Raw genomic sequence first — 23,162 nt, forward strand, 5'->3', positions numbered from 1 at the left:
CCCATCCCTAAACCCATCAACCCCTTGAGGAAGACAGCACTGTGGCCTTCAGCCTAACACCATCATACATATGGGTCATGACGTTGTGCTTAAGGAAATAAACAGCTATGGTGAAATTGCCCAGTCTTAATTTACCCTCATATATATATTCAGACCACTTACTCATACAACACCTATACAACCACTTACATAAACACTCATACAACCACTTACGTATACAGCCACTTACTCTCACACAAGAACTGCTTTCATTATAGATGGCCTTAACAGCATTCACAGACCTTCAGTGCAGACTATTTAGAAGCAGAACTTTTTAGATAATTCTCTCCTTTACATAGTCGATAAATATATGTCTTTTCCAAATCCATATACTTTTTCCTCTGAAATTTCCATCAGTACATGAAATACAAATGTCTGGCTTACAGATACTAATCCCTTCCTAAATCTACTACGCCTTTTTTACCGTGTGTTGACACGTCCTTTCTTTCGTAACACGATCGATCAGTAAGCTACCACGTAACTTTTTTTTTTTTCTGTCGCTCAGAACAGTCTTCGTTAATCCTTACATCTATACTTCCTTTATCTCTACATAATGGAACCAATCTACTACCCTCCCCCCAGCTGTCGGGCACGCGCGCGCGCGCGCGCACACACACACACACACACACACACACACGAACGTTTCTCTTATACTTTCAAAATTCATTCAACCACAGCTTTCACCCCGGCTACTCACCACTCTCTCTATACTATACCAGCTGCTCCAATCTTTACGTTCATTACTGAACGGTACTTCATTTGCAATATTTGTTTCATGTACCTGCTCTCTCTCTCTCTCTCTCTCTCTCTCTCTCTCTCTCTCTCTCTCTCTCTCTCTCTCTCTCTTTAATCCTACATTATTTGTAGTCACTTATCTTTCTCCCATCATGACTCAAATCTCCTCTCGCCATGTTTTGCAAACTTCCTCCTGCGTCACCAGCAGACTCCAAGGCTTGTCGAGCACACGCTCGCTCTCCACACAAACCGCCCTCCTGCATCTGTTTGCCTTCAGAAGTAGCAAGCAAAAAAAAAATTAATTCTCCCTGAAATTTGATCCATTTTAATCTAGAGAATCTCACTTGTTCTTCTTTCTCCTTCTCTATGCTATCTTGTTTTTTTTTTTCTCGTTCGAGACAGATGCTCTTTACTCGTTCTTCCATCACCTCTTTCTCAATGAGGATTCACCTTCTTTCAAACTCTTCTTCACCTCAGCAAAGTACAGTGCACTTTCCTACCATCTTGCTGCTTCTCGCGTTCCATAACATGAACTCGCAGTGCCACACCCACACACACTTCCACGCGCTGATAATAATGTACTCATCACCTGCCTCCACTTTACTGCCTCATACACACACACATATCGAACTGTTTACTCAGTATATCTTAGGTTCCCATTTACGTTCTCTTGGACGTTTGGCGTTACACTTTCAATGATCCCTCAACAACTCTACTTCTCTCCTCTGTTTTTGTCATTTATAGTTGTTCTTTTGCCATTTATGATAAAAGGCTAACTGGCTTATTACCACCATATGGTAAGTCCCCCTCCCAACCTTCTATATCACTCCTCATGACCACTGCTAGTCACATTCTTCTTGCTAGAAACATTTCAACACATTCTAGTCTACTCTGTGTTCTCTGTACTTGTAACGTGTCTTGTCTGAACATATCTTCTCTTAGTCAGGTGCACAAGAGTTTTCAATCCATCCTCGTAACACCCCTTACATTCTTACCCGCTTCAGTCTGGGGCTCACTTCCTTACACTCACACACACTCTGACAACTCCTTCTCTAGCAGAAGTGCTACCCCAGCCTTAGCTCTCACCCTAACACACGCTCCCGACTTTACCCGTAAGTCATTCTTAAACTACTACTCTTGAGTTTTCTTCCACTCAGGGCCAAAACATCGATAAACCATTTCCCGCGTTAGCAAGGTAGCGCTAGGAAACAGACGAAGGCAGGCCACATCCGTTTATATCCATACCTCCTCAAACCTTCGCCACAAACCGAGCCCCCATAGCTTTACCTCTCTGAACCCTCGCCACATAAGGAACCTTACAGCCATACCTCTTTCCTCCTGCCCTAAACTGGGACTCCCACAGCCACACATCAGTCAACAGTCACACATAACACATATGAGCAAACATCTGTAGTTCCTCTTAAAGGCTAAGCAAACATCTGTAGTTCCTCTTAAAGGCTATAACATTTCCTCACAAGGATAGACACACCACTGAGTAATTACACCTGGCTCGTAACTTATCTCTTAAAACTATAATAGTGACACACGAGGTAAACTCACATCCCATAACAGACAACCCTGAAACCTCTGTGTACACCAAGACTTTGACACTTTTCTGGAAGTGGAAGTGACTTATAAGGAACTCAACACTTGAGGTGAACAAGACCTTATCAATATACAGATATAAGAATATCGTCTCCAACTTGATATTCATCACGACTAATTCTTCCGAGAGACAGGTCAATATCAAGAAAAAAAAATCTTAAGCTACGACGAAGATCTAGCAAATAACATTTATATATCTATATATCATTAGATGTCTACTGAGGTATGAGACCTGTGCATCAACAATGAATGCACTATATACATTTGTGCGTGTTTACACACACACACACACACACACACACAGTTGAAAATATTCAAAGAATAAAGTTTACCGAGTTTTCTAACATATACGATCCACTTGGAAACACAGACACTGAGAAGCAAACATCTAATCGGTTCTTCATTTGCACTTGGCTCACTGCCGCCAGAGGGCAGGTCAGGAGAGAAATGACTATCCTCTTGAGGTCGCTCTTGCTGGGCGCTCCGAACCCTGGCCACACAAGACCGATGTATCGACGTAAGAGCAACGTTTCATGTTCAGCTTCCTGGAAAATCTTTCGGTCGTTTCTCCTCCTCCTCCAGTGGTGTGTGTGTGTGTGTGTGTGTGTGTGTGTGTGTGTGTGTGTGTGTGATAATTATTTACGATCAATACTTGGATTTTACCGAGAGTTTGACACTCGTGTTGCCCCGTCTCTTAACCTTGTATAAATATAACGTACACACACACACACACACACACACCAGCCTAAGCCAGGTACCCATACATGAACCAGCCTCAGGAGGAAGACGAATAGCTGGGATTGGCTATGGGCTCAATGCTGCGCAGCAGGACTCGAACCAGGGCAGTCCCGTGCAAGGATCATGGTCAGCAACACAATGCGAACATGTGTGTGTGTATTCAGCTATTATTTTCCTTTGAAAGTATTTGTCGTAAACAAGAAGCAACACATCTTGTGAATGGACATCCACCGTTTTCTTTACCTTTTATCAAATCATATATTTTACCGTTTTCTTTGCCTTTTATCAAATCATATATTTTTTTCACTTGATCTTTGGTCATTTTTGCGAACGCTGCACATCATCTTTATATCCAGCGGGATCATTGCACACTTCCATGGTAGTAGGTCTGAGCATATTGCATATTTTCTTTACATGCAGACTAACAATTGTACATTTCGCTTATGCATGGCTTGAACATTGTACATTATCATCTAGTTACTAGCTGAACGCTGCGTATTTTCTGTACATGGATCTTGAAAACTGCACATCTTTATATGCCTCCCGATCAGGACACGTTTTCTCATTACGCATCCTGAACATTGCATACTTTCTTTGTATGCATCTTGAACATTATGCATTTTCTGTATTCTCATCCTAAACATTACACATTTCTTATATCTGCGTGATGAACATTGTACATATTCTGTAATTGCTGTCTGTACATGGCATATTTTCTTGATGCACCCTGAACATTGCACATCTTTAATATTTGCATTCTGAACATTGTACATTTTCTTTGCAAGCATCCTGAACATTTTCCTTTTTCCATGTTGTCATAATTCTGCTGATCAACATGCAGTGAATAATTTTCCACAATGACTGGGTTCAAACCTGGTTTTTAATAGTTCCTGCCGTATCCTTGAACCTCATCTTCACCCCGACACGCACACACACACACACACACACACTATCACTGGCCTTCATTTCACTGCTGAACATCGGTCAATCATCTTTATCATACTGTTTATGTCTTTTTCACAGTAAGTCCAGTTGCTCTGCTAAGATATGCTAGAGTCATCGTATTCATCGTCATATCACTGTCATTTTCACTTATTTTCACAGTTAGTTTCTCCTCCTTTCCCGGCATCACCTCTGTTCCAGTTGGTGGAAGAGAAGACAAATGAGTCATAGAACACAGATTCTGACAGGGGAGTCGAAACTCATCAGGCGACTCCAAACTTGGATTCGGCTCTTTTTATTTCAGTTTTAACGAGTGAATCACTGATTAAACGAGAGATTCAGTGTTATGTCCAGATGAATCACTCACTCATTAGATGGGGCGTGCGACTCATTTTGTATCGAAGTGTGATGGACTCACACACACACTGTAGCCTCAACGAGTCACTAACTCATCGTTTTCGAAAAGTGACTCTGATTCGTTCTCGAGAAATGACTCGCTACTACTCTGGTGTCGACAGATGAAAACTCGTGAGTTTGGTGTGGCCGGGTTAGGGTGGGTGGTAGAATCACCCACCTCACCTTTCCTTGGGTCTCGATTCACAGTTTGGTGGTCTCTGTTTTCGAGATCTCATCCCTGACCAACGAGACCCTCGAGACCTCCGGCACGAGGGAGTCGTCGACTGTGTGGGAGGCGCCGTTGTGCAGGGTCGGCAGGTCTCGGCCGCCGGCCAGCTTGCAGGTGGTCGTTCTGAAGAAAGAAGATCTCGTGGCCTCCGACTCTGTCGAGGACGAGAGGAGAAAAAGATGGTCAGGAGAGAGAGAGAGAGAGAGAGAGAGAGAGAGAGAGAGAGAGAGAGAGAGAGGTGGGAGAATAGGTTCATGGAAATAATAGATAGAGTTACGAGACGTAAGATAAACTGTCGATAAACAGAGGAAAAGAATAAAGCCGTGAGAATGAGTGAAGCGACTAGTGAAGGAAGAAGGTAGAGACAGATGCAGAGAATGGCCCATGTTGACTCATTTATATAGGAAGAGTGCTGGTATTTACTTTTGTGTATTCACGTCTTTATTCACATAGGTATGATATCAGCTGACACTATGGCTTGCAGTGCGAGCCGAGAAATGGAGAAGGGTCTACATCTTACCTGAATCTCTTCTTGGGCGCCAGCGACACACACCGCGTCCCGTCAGGAAGCGGAGGGCCTGCGAGCGGAACTTGGTGGTGGTGAAGGTGTAGAGGAAGGGGTTGAGGGCCGAGTTGATGGGTAAAAGCACCACCACCACGTAGGCGTACAACTTAGCTGAGGGTAGATACAGATACGATTCACATAACTTGAAAATGTATGACCATTTACTTTATATATATATATATATATATATATATATATATATATATATATATATATATATATATAACCCCAACGTAGGGGTGATGAATTTGTATATGAAGAATATTTTCACCATCGTATTTCAAACCCATCTGTTACTTAGCTCAATGATATTTTGCCAGAAGTGGGTATTGATCCTACAGGGGCTGCATCATTTTGATCATCCGGCTACTAACGTGAGATCTGGAGATCAGCAAGCGCCAGGATGCGAAGGATGATGATGGGCGTCCAACAGAGGCAGTCGGTGAAGACGATGAAGAAGAAGCGCATGGCGAACTCGCGGTCCCCCAGAGAGAGCGGGGTGTTGGCTCGAGTACGCCGAATGCTGCAGAACATCCCAGTGTATGACAAGAGGATCAGCACCACCCTGGCAAGCATGACAAGAACGTGACACTTGGGCGTCATGAACGAGATAAAGAATAGTAAGAAGGCTCTCTCACCACTCAGAGAGAGAGAGAGAGAGAGAGAGAGAGAGAGAGAGAGAGAGAGAGAGAGAGAGAGAGAATGATGCTTTGACCAAAGAAAAGGAGAGCAGAGAGAAATATAAGTAGATACTGAGGCTTGCGAGATAGAGAAAGGCCTGTGAGACAGAGAACTTACTCAATGGGGAGATGACTGCAGAACTTAGAGGAGTGAGGAAGGCACTGTAGGCAGATGATGCCGAGGAATTATATCATTGACTACTCTGTGCAAGTTCCCTAGTCTTCTGAACCAGCTACTTTCGCCCACTGTGTACGTATCATATGCCAGAGGAGCAAAAACATTTCCATTTTGGATATTCACCACCATTTCAGATCTCAATTTTTCCCCATCTGTATTTCTTGGTGCTACGGAAATGCTTACCATCTCTTCCCCTTGTGGCACCGACTCACCCGAGCTGGTTGATGCCGACGAAGACGAGAGCGGAGTAGAGCCAGCCGGGGACCCATGGGTCATCTAGATGCAGCGGGAAACAGAGCCCGTTGATGCCGTAAAACCTCTGCTTACCTCTGTAACACAGCACTGGGGCGGGAGGAGGAGGAGGAGGATACAGTCACAGATCGACGACAAAGATAGTCAACAGAAGTGACAGTTTATCTAGTTGATATTTTACTCATTTTCAAAGTAAAAACATTTAGATGATTGAGAGAATTCAAAGTCTTTGAGTTCAGTTAATGTTTTGATTACATCCAAAGAAAAAAAACAATTATCGCATATATTGCCCACACAGTATTGAGTAATTTGGCAGGAAACTACTATATTTTGACAAAATATATTTCATTGCGTCAGGAAGAGGACATCAGTATGTGTGTGTGTGTGTGTGTGTCAGCACGTTAACTCTATGTCAGCACGTTAACTCTAGGACTCACCTGGGAGGACTGAAAGCAGGAAGCCAGTGGCCCAGATGCAAGCCAGGGCCACCTTAGCTCCCTCCAAGGACAGCTTGGGTGTACCCAAGGGCCAAGTGATGCACACCCACCGCTCCACAGACATAAACGACAGGATCAACACAGACACCTAAACGCACACAGAACGTGTTTATTCAGAGTAATTATGTAATTACTAGTAATTTCATAGCTGTCTGGCTTAATCATAGCTGAAGCAAATATGATAAGCCTCTTTCCATTAACTGTATTTGGCTTTTTTACTTCATACATCCAGGAGAGAGAGAGAGAGAGAGAGAGAGAGAGAGAGAGAGAGAGAGAGAGAGAGAGAGAGAGAGAGAGAGAATTCGTTGCAAGTGCGAATCTCACCAGAGAGAACCTGGTGGAAGTTGGATGTTTTCGACACCTGGAGGTGGCCATGGAAGCATATGGAATTATGGGGGCTGAATTGAATTCATAAGGTGCGTGAGGAGGCAGAGGTCCTGGATGCATTAAGAATGTGTGGTAAGAGAACTCACTGTACATGAGATCAGAGATCCAACATCTAACAGACACTAGCAATTACATAATCTATTTGTATACCCTTGCATCTCAGTAGCTCTGTCACTGGATTAATCCAACTTAGCACGAAAATATACCAGATTAGCTGATGGCACACATCTAAGAATTGATATCGCCGTTGCTCCCTTACGTCTAACCATAACAGACTTCATATGGCTTTTAATAGCCCAGCATAACCCAATATCACCCCATGGTCAACGCCACATCCCTGGTGACCTGGAATGATGTGATTTTTCATCTCTGTTGACGTCATGCTCCCGCTAAGAGACATAACTCCACCTCATGTCTTATATCAACTGATAATCACATTTCCAACAAATAACAAACCTTAACTTGATACTTTACCTCGGTACTGATAAGTGATTTAGCATGACCTAATGTATCAGTTCATGTGACGTCACATTTCTGATCATTTTGACCCCAAGACGATCTCGCATCTCCCGACTTGACGTGACCTGACATCTCACCTCTGCTGACGCCGTCACTTGGCGAGTGACCTTGCTCGACCCGACTGTCTTACCTCGGCTGACATCATGGCCAGGACGCCAGTGACGGTACACTGCCACGAAGTCATCCAGTAGTAGGCGTGCTCGTGGTACTCCGCCCGGAATTGTAGGTCCTTGGTCGCGACCACCACCAGGTACAGCCCCGTCAGGAGATCCGCCACTGTGGGAGAGAGAGAGAGAGAGACACTTCGAATGGTACTGCTTTGCTTCCCGAATGATCCCTTGGCGTTTCACATTACTGCTGTTGCTGGAGAGTCAGGTAATGTTACGTTCGTTACAGTGTTGTTGCTGTTATGACCCACTCAGTGTAGAGATTTACTCTAGAGAGGTAGACAATCCGATTCGATATGATGTATTCGGATTCGATCAGTGTTCAGAGAGGCTCGAACTAACGAACCCCCCTTGTTTGGGAGGCACCGCTTGGCTCAGTGGGCATAAAAGTATAGTAGTTCACTCACTGGCACACAAGGGAATACAATCTTAAATCACTTGCTCACAAGGGAAAACCGCGTCACTCAGTTGGATGTAAGGAAATAATATCTTATACAACGGGGTACAAAAGTTGTATCTCGTCCCTGGTACACAGGAGAAATACAGATGCATTCAGCGAGACAAACATGGTAGAGAATGCATTCAGCGAGACATACGTGTTAACTACTGCATTCACCGAGACATACGTGGTAACCAGTGCATTCAGCGAGACATACGTGGTAAACAATGCGTTCAGCGAGACATACGTGGTAAACAATGCATTCAGCGAGACATACGTGGTAAACAATGCATTCAGCGAGACATACGTGGTAAACAATGCATTCAGCGAGACGTACATGGTAACTAATACTTTCAGTGATATACTTGGCAATCAATGCTTTCAGCGAGACGCATGAGTCATCGTCTAACACACAGAGACGATAAGGTTCCTCTGTGATTAGGACAAATATCACATCATGACACTTCACTCACTGGCAAGGCCTTAAAATTCCCCAGTCAAGGTCATCTCGGTTGAAAGAGAGACATAGACAAGAAATAAGAAATTGACTTATCACAACCAGGGACCTGTAGTTGATCGTAGGGATTTTTCAGCGGGTAAAGAAGCATAATAAATACAGTCGTTGATGACGAAAGTACATAGAACGAGTTCGAAGAGGAATATAGATAGAAAGGGGAAGAGCTAAGACGCAAGAGAACAGTGTAGAGAAGAAAGGAAGATACACGAGAATAAGAGAAAGGAAGTCACTTTATCTTTCCAGAGACGAGCTAGAATTCTCTGTGGCTGTGTGGCTGGTTACTGACCACGTCGATACCACCGCCGCCCAGTTGAGGGTGATTATCGCTAGTCGCTGTTGGCAGAAGGAACTGAGCTTCAAGCGTTACTAACCTGCGAGATTACGTATGAAGAGGGAGAGGATCTTGTTGTCGTCCCTGGAGAGGACGCGACCGCCCAACACGGTGAGGTTCCCCACCAGCGTGGCCAGAGCCACCAGCCACACCGCTACCCGCAGCTCCACACACACCAGCAAGTGCTCGAACGATGACACCCCTGTGGAGAGAGGCTGATGCTGAGTGCTACAGTGGGCAGGGGCGTGGTGAATGGACAATGTCAGAGTGGGTGGGCAGAAGTGGGGGTTTTAAGTGCGCAGATGTAGTAGGGTGGGTGGGCACAGGTGGGGTTGTTGGGGAGAATTTCGATTGTTGATGTTGGCAGGCGTTTCAAGTAGTCGTCTTACATGGGCTAATAAACGTTCAGTTGGCTCGTGAAGATTTGGATTGGGCAATGTCAGGGTGGTTTGTGGAATCCGAGGTTTGGAGTACTGACAAATGGGTCACAAGAGAGTACATATGAAGGTGTATTGGAAGTACAGCTAACAGGGTTTGCAAAGGCAAGATGAGTGGGTTGTGTTAGAGTGCATGGTTACACGAGGGCGAGTGAACGGTGTTAGGGTATATGGACAAAGGCTTGGCACGGCCTCTTGTTAATGACAGTCCGCTCCCGGGTGTGCCATTACTGGCACAGGTCGTGTGTGTGTGTGTGTTCGGTGTGCCATTACTGCCACAGGGCGCACCATATGTATCTGTACTGGGTTCTCTTATGTTAAGGTGTGGGGGAACGCTTATCTGTAAACAAGTTATCCAAATGAATTGGTAGGAAAAGGAGAGCAGAGAATAAGGCATCTCGTCATTCACCTCTTTCTTACTCGGGCTTAAAATGTGTGTCGGGGAAAAAAAAAAATATGGAAGAATTTATACCATGCATTATTAGAGTAACAAGACACTGTCTTAGAAATTATATATGATTATATGATTAAAGAAGCGTTCCATATCAGTTTAAAAGACATTCTAATCAGTGACTGCATCCTGAAGAGATAACAGGTGTCAAGTGAAGCATTTGTGTATTCGCCTCACCTCGATCTGAAGTGTTTGTTGTCATTGTCTGAAGTGCTTTGGGGAGGCAGCCAACCAGCTGATTGGGTAGAGAATGGTGTGATCAGGCAGTGAGTGAGGGAGGGGGAGAGTGGATGGATGATGACTTTTTGCAGTTGTGTAGTGTACTGGTCTTTTAGGTGGGTATGGGTGGCTGGTGGAGAGAATGGTTGTCCGGGAGAAAAAACTCGTCACGTTATCATTGGATGGCTGAGTAACGATTGCGCAACTGGTGGTAGGGATCGTGGACAGGTAGCAGCAAGTGTATGGTTTGGTAGCGGGCGCATGGTTGGGTAGTAGGCTTGTGGTTCGGTAACGAGGCTTTATAGATGGTAGGTAGGCAAGTAGATGGTAGCACAGAGTTGGCGAATTACATAGATGGTAGGGAGGCGAGTAGATGGTAGCACAGAGAGTTGGCGAATTACATAGATGGTAGGGAGGCGAGTAGATGGTAGCACAGAGAGTTGGCGAATTAGATAGATGGTAGGGAGGAGAGTAGATGGTAGCACAGAGTTGGCGAATTACATAGATGGTAGGGAGGCGAGTAGATGGTAGCACAGAGAGTTGGCGAATTAGATAGATGGTAGGGAGGAGAGTAGATGGTAGCACAGAGAGTTGGCGAATTAGATAGATGGTAGGGAGGAGAGTAGATGGTAGCACAGAGAGTTGGCGAATTACATAGATGGTAGGGAGGCGAGTAGATGGTAGCACAGAGAGTTGGCGAATTAAATAGATGGTAGGGAGGCGAGTAGATGGTAGCACAGAGAGTTGGCGAAATAGTAGTTAACTGGTCATTGAGTAATGGTGGGGGAAATGTGAGCAGTAAACGGGTGGCTGGTTAGTGAGAGGGGATAGTTCATTAGAGATTGGATAATGTGGTAGCGAGTAGATGGTTGGGTAGTGGTTGGGTTCTTACGTAACAAGAGGATAGTTCGATAGTGAGTGGATGACTGAGTAGCGTGTGGGTAATTGGGTAGTGAGTAAGTGAACGGTTGAGTAGCGAGTAAGATTATTGGATAGGGGAAGTTTGATGGTTATGAATTGACTTTGGTGGTAGGATAGTCAGTGGATGGTTGGGTTAGTTCTCCAATCTACAAAAGGGGAAAAAAAAAAAAATGTGCATTCCAATCTGAATTAAGTGACGTCCCCCGTATATCATCAACGCAGAATATTCGGCTTCGCCTGACCTGACCTCCCTCTGAATAGGATCCAAAATTAGTGCTCAAGCGTGAGAAAACAGATCAGAAAATGTACGAATGGGAGGACCTCCGTCTCATTCCCTCAGCTTCGTCCTCCTCTCTCTCTCTCTCTCTCTCTCTGGACAGTTGTAAGAAGAGTTGGTTTATGCAGCAACAAGACACCTTCATTCCCACACACGACAGAACCAACTACTAACAACCCGAGTGCTATTCCCAGGATATTACAAGAGCTATACGGGACAGAAATAAACTCCTACTGGCTTAAGAAATCAGAAAATGACCCAATCACGTCAGTGGAATATAACAGAGTTAGGAGAAACGTGAAAATACTTATCAAACAAGCCAAGCGGGAGTACAGACTAAGTATTGCAAGAAATAGTAACGGAGATCCTAAAAATTTTTATTCTTTTCTTTCAAACTATTCGCCATTTCCCGCGTTAGCGAGGTAGCGTTAAGAACAGAGGACTGGGCCTCTGAGGGAATATCCTTACCTGGCCCCCTTCACTGTTCCTTCTTTTGGAAAATTGAAAAAAAAAAAAAAAAGACGAGAGGGGAGGATTTCCAGCCCCCCCGCTCCCTTCCCTTTTAGTCGCCTTCCACGACACGCAGGGAATACGTGGGAAGTATTCTTTCTCCCCTATCCCCAGGGATAAAAAATGTATATATATATATATATATATATATATATATATATATATATATATATATATATATATATATATATATATATATATATATATACCATTAATAAGAAACGTACGAGTAGGATAGGATCATCAGTAAACGAAGATGGGGCACCGGTTGCGGATGATAAAAACATAGCAGGTAACCTGAACAAGATTTTTAGTTCTGTTTTTACACTAGAAAGCAGCGATACGAATTTTGAGACTGATAAGGAGCTCTCACGCGGTGCCAGAACTTACTGTCACGGTTAGGTAGACAAGTTGAAGACTGATAAAAGTCCAGGTCCTGATTGTTTCTATGCACGAGTAATTGAAAACATCAAATATGAAATTACGAAATTATCCTATATTTTCAAGAAATCTCTCCAGGATGGAATGATCCTGCAAAACTGGCAGACGTCACTCCTATAATCAACAAAGGAAGCTTGGCAATTACCGTACTATTAACCTTATGATAATCATATGTAAACTACTGGAGTCAATCTTGAGCCTACCCACTTCAGTAAGGATATTATACTGGAAGCAATACAACGAAGGCAACTAAATCGATTCCTTCCTTGCATTATATATATATATATATATATATATATATATATATATATATATATATATATATATATATATATTTTTTTTTTCTTACGAGTCCATGGGGGAAAATGAAACACGACAAGTTCCCAAGTGCAGTTTCGTGTAATAATCACATCATAGGGGAGATACAAGAAAGAAATATAAGTCAGTATATATATATATATATATATATATATATATATATATATATATATATATATATATATCAACCTGAGTCATGTACGATAATGCCCCAAGACCCAACAATTACCAGAACATTACTTCCAAGTGCGTCTGCACTAGGCTGCACTAGGCTGGGCTTTGGCAATGAGAGAACGGGAGGAACTCACCGTCAGTCTTGGGCCAGCAGTCCGGCACGCGAGGCAGGTACCCGCAGTAACGGAACCTCTTGAAATACCTGTAGAAAGAGAGAGAAAGACAACAGCAGAGTTGGTTGATCAGCTTATACTGTGTAACGCGAAGAAACAGGAGACAGTATTTCTAGTTACTTTATGTAGCTGCAAAGAGGTGAAAATGGGAAATGATTTTGTATTACAAGAATTACATTATGTGGATGTAGAGGGCAAGAGAAGATCTTAGAAGTGGCTGGTATTGTATAGTAGTTACACTGTTTGCAGTGTTGGGCGAGGAAGAGTTAGGTGACAATGGTCACAGAAATGTATTTGTAGTGTGAATGAAGTGACTGAGGATGGTTGAAAAAAAAAAAAAGGCTTGTGTAAGAATCCATGTTTATGACTGAGTAGTAATCATACTTGTGATGATGGATGGTGATGATGATTGTCATTTTCAAGGAAAAAGATAATGATACGTTATGAAATGCAAATACGAATTAAAATAATGATAAACTGAAATATTTCACGTGACGAACAACGTTAAGAAATGTGAGGTATACACAAGGAAGAAAATACAACACATAACGGAGATAACTGATGTTAAAGGACACACAAGTAACCCCTACAGATAAAAGAAAACAAAGATCAAACACAACTCTCAGATCACGTGAATGAAAGATGACTGGGTACACAGACAGTAGACGAAAAACAGAAGCGTTTCAAAGAAGGAATAGTCAAAATATCACCGGGATGAAGGAAAATAGACTCACACGATAGAGATATTGAAACTGAAAGGAGAACAGATAGAAAACTTAATAGAACTCGTGAAGACAAAAAAACAAAAACAAAAATCTGGTTAGAATGCAAAGGATGACACAGAAGGAACAGGAGGGACGTTAAAGACGTTGGCACCTACGCGTGGGAGACGTTGGGCGTGAGGTCGCCGAAGGTGAGGTCGGCCGAGATATTAAGCAGGACGCCGGTGCTCAGCTCTGTCTCCGCCAGCCGCCTGCAGAGGGAGGCAAGACATGTCAACAGCCTCGGGATCATGCGACACCGAGGAACCACTGCCATTTCTTCACACGACATGGGAGTAATGATATATATGTATATATTATGGTATGGGAGAAATAATTCTACCTTCGTATTCCCCGAGGGTCGTAGAAGGCGGGAGCGGGGGGCTGCAAACCTTACATCGCTCTAATGCATATATATATATATATATATATATATATATATATTTTCCATTAGAGTTCCACGAGTGTAAAATTGCCCCTCCCTACACATACCCAAACAGGTAATTTGAAATAAGCAAGAGACACCATCTCTCTCTCTCTCTCTCTCTCTCTCTCTCTCTCTCTCTCTCTCACACACACACACGACAGTGAAACATTTTATTTTATCATTTATATTTTTTTTCCCTCATCAGAGTATATCGTGCCTTGCTTCTACTGCATTAAAAAAGGGTCAAGCTGCCTCTTTCTCCAGGGCGTACTGTCCTGCAGCCTCAGAGCCTTGCAAGACTAGGCAACAACTGGGTTCTAGTGCTCAGGCTTTGACAAGCGACAAAGGCAGGTTCACGGACAAGCTCGGGTCGTAAATACGTTGTTGCTATGGTCACCTCGGCAGAGGAGGATATAGCATGATGGGTCGTGCAACAAAAAGAAATTATACGATAAACTCACCAACTTTGATACATTTTTATCCTCCATTATCCTTTATTGGACAGGGGATTCAACGAAAATCTTCAATGTATTGAAAAGATATCCCATAAATCCTTCAAGAATCCTGAGAAAAAATATCTGGATCCTAAGAACATGATCATATGTAGTATCTGGTGACAAATCCCCAATCAATGGAGTTAGGTAGCAGGTTATATAGCCTTACATCCGTTTATACACCGATGTTCTCAATCATCTGATGCTATGGTGTTTTTCAATGGACTGTTCGTTTAATGTATATCTACGTATAAGTTCAAGATGCGATGATCTTGGAGACACATCCTGCACTTGTTCGACGAATCTTTATGATAAAACCTTGTGGAACTGAGATCAGGACTTCATACCGTCTCACATAACTTGATCAGTCCCACGAACTAGCAAACGAGTGTGTGTGTGTGTGTGTGTGTGTGTGTGTGTGTGTAGGAGGAAGAGCCGTGGCAGGTCTCCTGCATGATCTTGTCCCTGTAATGTGACAGTTGTCGGTAGTGCTAGGATACCCTCTGGCGAGTTCGAGGATAAGACTTGGAATGAAATAACCTATTCCTTGACACGCGAGAAAGTTCCCCTCATATTGGCATCTTGTGGTAGTAAGGCAAGGCGTATTTTGAAGGAGGTAATGTTCACTAAAGATGTTATTTTGATATAGGAAATAGTCAGTATTTTGGAGGGAATGGTTTACACGTTTACGGGCCAACCAGGGTCGAGAGCATAGGTTCGAATCCTGGTTGTGGCAGTCGGTCCACATCTTTTGCACTAATATCTCATAATCCATTTATCGAAAATTCGATATTCAAACCATATGCCCACCTATTTCCTTTTCATATCTAGATATCGCCATTACAAAAATAATTTGGGGTTTTAAATTGCATATCTAATTCTAGTAATTTACGGTTTTTTTTTAAATGACTAACATGGTATGGATAACATTCGCTTCAGTCAAGGCCATTTCGAGTGAAGAAAAAAAAGACATCCATAAAGGCTCTACAATTGTAGAGTTTCTACAACTGACTCTCACAGGCAGAAAGGTCAAAGGAAGAGAGAAAGACGTAGGAAGGAAGAAAATTCCACAGCCTCGTTGTTCGCGGAGGAAGTATCATAACGGTCCATCCTCGAGTTCGCTGTATCTATTCTCTTCATCCAGTGGAGCGCCTCTCCAATCACCTCTTTCAATCCGCGTCTTTCATGTGTAATGTGCTTTCCTTTCGTCTATCAAAGTTATACAAACTTCACATATTCGGTGTCCATATTCCGTCATTATGCGTAGTCTAGAAATACTCTTGAGCGACCAAAACTGAACCATATGATCTGGGCGAGGCCTTGGTAATCCTAGGTATGATTACATCCACAGACCTATTGCTCACACTTCCAGAGAAACGTGTCCATGTTAGCTTGAATGATGCTTCGAAATCATGATGTTCTGGAACAGCTTGGTTATTGCTGCTTCGAAATCACAATGCTCCGGAACAGCTCGCTTAGCCCGTTCGAATTATTATCTGGAAAACAGATGTTCATCAAGGAATTCATAGCATGGCATTACTAAGAGACGTTCACGTCTCACAAATTTGCCTTTGTACTACACACTGACACATTGTCATTTATACTACACACTGACACATTGTCATTTATACTACACACTGACACATTGTCATTTATACTACGCACTGACACATTGTCATTTATACTACACACTGGCACATTGTCATTTATACTACACACTGGCACATTGTCATTTATACTACACACTGGCACATTGTTATTTTGATCTTAAACCCCTACCAACCATGACCTCTAGATACACTTCGCTTTGCTGACGTACCAACCTCAGCGTTACCGAGCATGAATTTGAAGTATCCTCTCTCTCTCTCTCTCTCTCTCTCTCTCTCTCTCTGAACCTCAGAATTTTACACTCCTCGATGTCAAACTACATTTACTTCTTTTTCGTCTACCCTAATAGCGTAGTTGGGTCTTCCTACGGATCTTCCTTCGAATGCCTCATCCGTCCAGGTATATATACATGATCGTCTAAAACACCTGCTAAAGGTACTAATGGTCTCCATATATACATCACTGCTGTAAATGATAAGCAACAGAGGACCGAGGATAGAACCATCCCCCCCTGAGAAACTCTGCTTAACTCCTGAGGAACTCAACCCCTGAGGAACTCTACTCAAGACGGTGTCCTGGGTTAATTTCATCCAATTTATGCTCACCCTCTGCTTTCTATCCATTAACCGAGCCTTGATCTCATCTACGATTTCTCTGCGTACCCAAGGCTATCAAATATTCGTGTGAAAGCTTATAAAAAGTCTTCTTAGGAGTAAAAGAATGAATGACTTTTTCGTTGTCTACTTCCTCAATACGTAGTGGAAATACGAGGGTAAATTTGTGACATGAGCTTCTTTAGTAATGACATGTACATGCCTCCACTGTTACGCTGGAACTCCTCCTCCTAGATGAAAAAAAAAGGAAAGATAATGGCCGATTATTTCCAGTCACCTGATCAGTAACAATGTTGCCCACGCTGAAAATGAGTAAAACCGGATATGATAAGAGATGAATTTCTTAATGAACATATCTGCAAAATCATTTCCTTATGGAAAAAACTTCTTTTGAAAGATTTTTTTTTTTCACACGTCGACAGACAGTAATCATTCAATTTTCAAGACGCTGACGCAGTTGGATGTACACATCTCCTCTGACGATGTTATCACTCGAAAGGGCACTTGGGACTAATCGTGTTTCATTTTTTTTCCTCACTGGTTATCAGGAAATACTTGATAACGCTCATCACTGCAACTACACACACACACACACACACACAACGTACACACACACACACACACCCGACTATGCCTGGTTTTCATTTATTGATCAGCCCCGAGGAGAAGGGGTAGGTGAGCAGCTGGGATTACCTGTGGGCCGACTGCCGTGCCTGGAATTCGAACTCTTGGAGGCCCGACCCTTGGCGTAGGGTTGATAGACTCATGATCAGTAACGCTAACCACTACACCACGGAGGTGCTCAAAGCACGAAGTTAAATAACGGGAAAACGCTAATGTAAAACTCACCCCGTAACACACGCACGCACGCGCACACACACACACACACACAAAGAACAAGGAAACTCTGAAAAGTACATTGTGGACAAGGTAGGAGATCCAAATCACTTCCATAAATCCAACAAGAGTAGATTAACAGTTAGGAGCAGCAGATCAATAAACGGAATTTAGAGAGAATGGTTGTACAAGATAATTCGTAAGGATGTAAGTACGTAAGGATCTACATGCCACTGAATGATGGGTTCAAAAGTGGCCTTACAGTGAGAGAAGTTGTAGCACTTAGGTATTTAGGAAAGATAACCCAGTACTGAAGAGTTTTGACCCACATAAGGCTCATAGTCCCGATGTAATTCCATTCTTCAACGATATATTGATACCTGACGTTTCTAGATGTCTCACGAACCGAGTGAGCCATTACAGACATGGTTCTCCAAGTTCTAGGTCTTGTGAAATGACATAGGAGAACCGAACAGTTGACCAGCAGCTCTCTGCGCGGTAGGTGAAGTCGTCATACTCACACTGGATCATAATCCGATTCTATTATCAATCATACAACTCTATAAAACTTCTTGGAAATCTCTGTCGTTATCACTCATGACCTTAGATTTATCACATGAATATTCTTAAAGATTATTCAGGCTGAATGAACAAATGGATATGTGGGTGCCATCGTATGTGGTCTTATCTTCTCTTCGTTATCTTTCAATGATATCTCGTACTCTTTCTGTTTTTAGTCCTTGAACATGTAATTTTTCCATCAGTGCCTCGCCTAATTTTACTCAATCATCATTCGGTATGAATATGTATCATATTGTATCGGCCCACAAAGAACCGACTCGATTGCAACATTACTCCGCGGGAAAAAGATCATCCAATCACCTCCTCCGTCCGGAAATAGTCCATCCAGATTTCCTTGCAGAATAACGAAACGCAATGCTTCGCAAAGCAATACTTCGTAACGTAATACTTCGTAACGCAATACTTCGCAACGCAGTACTTCGCAACGCAATACTTCGTAACGCAATACTTCGCAACGCAATACTTCGCAACGCAATACTTCGCAACGCAATACTTCGCAACGCAATACTTCGCAACGCAATACTTCGCAACGCAATACTTCGCAACGCAATACTTCGCAACGCAATACTTCGCAACGCAATACTTCGCAACGCAATACTTCGTAACGCAATACTTCGCAACGCAATACTTCGCAACGCAATACTTCGTAACGCAATGATTCGCAACGCAATGATTCGCAACGCAATGATTCGCAACGCAATGATTCGCAACGCAATGCTTTGCTGGTATACGATTTACCGACCTTATTCAACACTGAAGAAATCATTCCCCGCATATACATTCACCAGACGACAAAGACCATACGAGAGAAATGATTACTTCACCAGAGAACGAATGAGATAACAAAGTCGCATCACTGATTAGAATTCCATTTGTCTAGACAAACGTCTGGGTACGAATGATTTTTTTTTTTTCTGCGCGGAGTTATCTCCACAATGCTGTAGGCCACAGGGTATGAACTGACGCTCACATTTCAAGGTCTCGTCCACTGTGAGGCAGATGGGTGTGGGTCGGCAAGCAACGCTTATACTGGAACGAACAGACACACACAACATCTTGAAGTTCCCCCTTGCCTGGGATAGTTGTGTTACACGAGCCAATGAGCCAGACCCTGGCGGCGACACATATACACAATATATTCCAGTGCGAACCATTTGGGGGGATCACACGGGCCGGTGAATCACAATCGAGTCGGGACGAAACATTCCAATATAAATCAAGTGAATCACGCCGTCCAATGAGCGACACAGCAGCTGTGTCCAAGTGACTGGTACGAGGGCAAGGGAATTACACCAGCTATGGCACATACCCCTCCTCACCCACTTCCCTCCCTCCCTCCCTCTCTCTCCCTCTCTGTCAGTGTCTGTCTCTCTCTCTCTCTCTCTCTCTCTCTCTCTCTCTCTCTCTCTCTCTCTCTCTCTCTCTCTCCACGGATTTTCTGTCCTGCTTTGCCTTTTATAGTTTATCTGATTTTCATCGTTTTAATCGCTTATCCAACTTCTTTCCTTCTAAACTGACAGTTTGTCACTAGTACATCTACTTACTTCCTTTATCTATGTGACTATCTTCTGCTAAGTCAAATTGAAGAAAAATATAGAACGAACAAAGCCATGAAAGAAAACCCGGAGGTTCACCGAAATCTCTGGTGAATGAAAATGAAATAAAAATCACGCTCATAAATTCCTTTTCTATCATACATTTCCTACACTTCTTACACCCTCGCCGTCTTCAGTAAAGCAAATGAAAAGGAAAAAAAAATCTAAAGGCGTTTGCGAAAGACTCGACCATCAGGATTATTATTCTTTTTCTATTTTTCTTTTCTTTTGGTAGACAAAATATCTAAAAAGTCTGACCTGCCCAGCACAGGCCTGCCACGTCCACCGCACCGGCACAGCTTGCTTCCCCCCCCCCGGGGCGGCGCTCGCGCCCCACCCCACCCCTCAGTACATGTCAGAACCACAGACACTGAATAGCGATACAGACACGTGGAAAAGAAAAAGGCTTCTCTCGTTTTCTGGTCACGTCACTGGCGTCGACGAGACGTTGACTTTAACCGTACTGTGAGGTCCTTGTTCGCTGCTGGTTGAGCCTTATACCTTAAAAAAAGGGCACGCGCGGTAGATGTCGAGTGAGCTCTGCGTTGAGGTACCTAGTCTCTCTAGTATGGCTTCCTGTAGCCGTGTGTAGCCTATGTCAGGAAGGTAGTCTCTCGTACCCAGCTGCCGTGCTAGAGGTTAGTGAGGTCCTCTTCTCTCATCGTCAGCAGAATCAAGACAACTTTCGTCCACCATCGGATGAGACGCCTATTCTAGACAGGTTCTCGCTTAGTGGCAGCCGAGCCTTGCGTCTCAGGGTAATCGTTTATACATCGTTCATAATCGTTACTGGGTCTTAAATCAGGATGTCCTCAGTCTAGTCCTCCTTTATAAAAGATTTGTGTATTGTTGTAAGCCTCCATCCCTTGAGCTTTGCGCTAGCGTGAGCCTCCAGTCTTTAAGTCTGCAGGTCTACTTTGATTTGAAATTCCGTTATTGTGCTTTGAACTCTTGTAGACCTTCGTACTTGAAAGTTACGGTATCTCATATTCTATTCTTGAGCTCTTTACTCCTTTATACCTCCATTCCTGAGGCATTTTCTATCCAACTTCTATTTCCGAGTTCTATACTGCTGTGCATCGTTGCATCTTCATCACTTGTCCCGGAGAGAGGACTTTCGTGTTGTTTGTTGGAGGTAATGGAAGGTCGTTTAGGAAGAGAATGAAGAAGGCTGAAGAAAGAACTGCTTCCTGAGGAACTCCACTGTAGAGTTTAAGGTGATTTAGAGGTGAAGTCTGTTGGGTCACCACAATACTTGTTCGAATAGGTGACTGATCCTTCACTTACCACAGTGGGAGAGTCCCTACCACCTACTTACCCCAGGAGGAGATGCTTCATCACCCGCCACAATAAGAGGTTTCCTTCAGCCTACGCCAGTAGGAGGTGACCATCACTCCATACGGAAGCGTCCCATCAGATGTTCCCAAGAGGAGGTACCCCATCACCAGATCCACTAAAGGTATCTCATTACCAATCCCAGTAAGATATATCCCATCTACCAAGCACGATTTGTCTCGTCACCTATCACCTAGGAGCAAATGCTCCATTACACATCACCTAAACCTAAGAGTAAGCGCTCCAAAACATCTCCAAATGGTACTTAAAACAGCTGTCGATAATAAGACTTGCCACCCCTTTCCAGCTAGTGGCACTAGAGGGTTGAATCCCCTTCCCTTGCCCACCTGCCTCAAATCTCTGCCCCTCACCCTCCATACTCACAGCGAGTCCAGACTCACGAGGGGCCTGAGCGTGTGCCTCGGCACTCCCACCAGAGGGTTGCCTCCCATATTCCTGGAACGGAGGAAAGATGGAATATGATTAATGGGGAAAGGTAAAAGAATGAATCGATGATCTGACATGCAAATATACTCAAAATTATATATATACATCATTCGCCATTCCCCGCGATAGCGAGGTAGCATAAGGAACAAATGACCGAGCCTTTGAGGGAAAAAATCCTCACTTAGCCCACTACTCTGTTCCTTCTTATGGAAAAGTAAGACAGGACGGGAGGATTTCCAGCCCACCTGCTCTTACACTTGTTGGCAGTGAGGACTATTTTGATGCTACCAAAGGCCATCAAATGCTACCCTAGCCTCAAACTTTACCTTTCGTTCACCATTCTGTTACCATAGGTGACCTAGACACACACACACATATACATATATATGTTACGGAACTCCGCCTACTTAGAGAGAGAGAGAGAGAGAGAGAGAGAGAGAGAGAGAGAGAGAGAGAGAGAGAGAGAGAGAGAGAGAGATTAAAGAATCAACCCAACTTTAAAATGAAAGTTTTAAGTCGAATCTTTTTTTTTTTGCAAGTGTATCTGTCACCGTAATACATATAGACAACATAATACATTTTCATCATGTACTCACAAGACGATGAGAGACTTAAGACCCCTAAAAGCGTCGGGGGTCAAGTGTTGAATCCTGTTGTAGTTCAGCTCTCTGCAACAAAGCCAAAGGAAAAGACACACATGAATCGCTTGGATATACCTGTTTGCACATATTGGATTTACAGTCCTGTGGTGACAGTATATAAGCAAGGATCTTTTATTACGTTTGTCTTGACTATCTATCTTGCAGTGTTTCATTTTGATGGCATAACTAAGATGAATGTGTGGGTGTGTAATCACCCATTTGTACTGACAGGGGAGGATGTTCTACACTCGTAAGGCCTGATGTGTTTGTGTATATACAGATAGGATTAAGGACTATATATATAAATATATATATATATATTAATATATATATATATATAGAGAGAGAGAGAGAGAGAGAGAGAGAGAGAGAGAGAGAATTACAATCAACACCTAATAAGATTCAATACTGCATGTGTCTTCCCGTACCATTTGCAAGAAATTATCTTTTTCCTCCTTACTCATCTGTATTTCGAAACGATTGACATCACCTCGCACGATGCTCCATGCAGGAGAATCCTTCAGTTAACCCTCGCACCACAGATGAATCAATCATTCCTCATCCACAGCACAGTTTGTATACTTGGATCTCTCGACTGTTATTCAGGCCACAAGTATGAGCGGAAGTCTGCGGCTTAGCGCTGCAGTTATGATGAGGAAAATGAAATATACGAAGATTATGTTA

The 23,162-nt window shown here is 43.2% G+C and overlaps 1 protein-coding gene across 2 annotated transcripts in view; it reads right to left on the reverse strand.

Moving 5' to 3' along the window:
- Positions 1 to 823: 823 nt before the first annotated feature.
- Positions 824 to 23,162, reverse strand: part of LOC139746912 (relaxin receptor 2-like) — a 227,995-nt gene continuing 205,656 nt past the window's right edge. For both annotated transcript variants that reach the window (XM_071658693.1, XM_071658625.1), the window contains exons 13-23: positions 22,434 to 22,505; positions 21,775 to 21,846; positions 14,018 to 14,110; positions 13,099 to 13,166; positions 9,257 to 9,418; positions 7,893 to 8,038; positions 6,797 to 6,944; positions 6,320 to 6,449; positions 5,624 to 5,814; positions 5,205 to 5,360; positions 824 to 4,838 (exon numbers count right to left, since the gene is read on the reverse strand). In XM_071658693.1, the coding sequence (XP_071514794.1) occupies positions 4,657 to 4,838; positions 5,205 to 5,360; positions 5,624 to 5,814; positions 6,320 to 6,449; positions 6,797 to 6,944; positions 7,893 to 8,038; positions 9,257 to 9,418; positions 13,099 to 13,166; positions 14,018 to 14,110; positions 21,775 to 21,846; positions 22,434 to 22,505 (1,420 nt within the window). In that variant the 3' untranslated portion in view covers positions 824 to 4,656. The remainder of the gene's footprint in view (positions 4,839 to 5,204; positions 5,361 to 5,623; positions 5,815 to 6,319; positions 6,450 to 6,796; positions 6,945 to 7,892; positions 8,039 to 9,256; positions 9,419 to 13,098; positions 13,167 to 14,017; positions 14,111 to 21,774; positions 21,847 to 22,433; positions 22,506 to 23,162) is intronic.

The sequence above is a fragment of the Panulirus ornatus genome, chromosome 1 (genome assembly GCF_036320965.1).
Source record: "Panulirus ornatus isolate Po-2019 chromosome 1, ASM3632096v1, whole genome shotgun sequence".
In the NCBI taxonomy this organism is placed as follows: domain Eukaryota; kingdom Metazoa; phylum Arthropoda; class Malacostraca; order Decapoda; family Palinuridae; genus Panulirus; species Panulirus ornatus.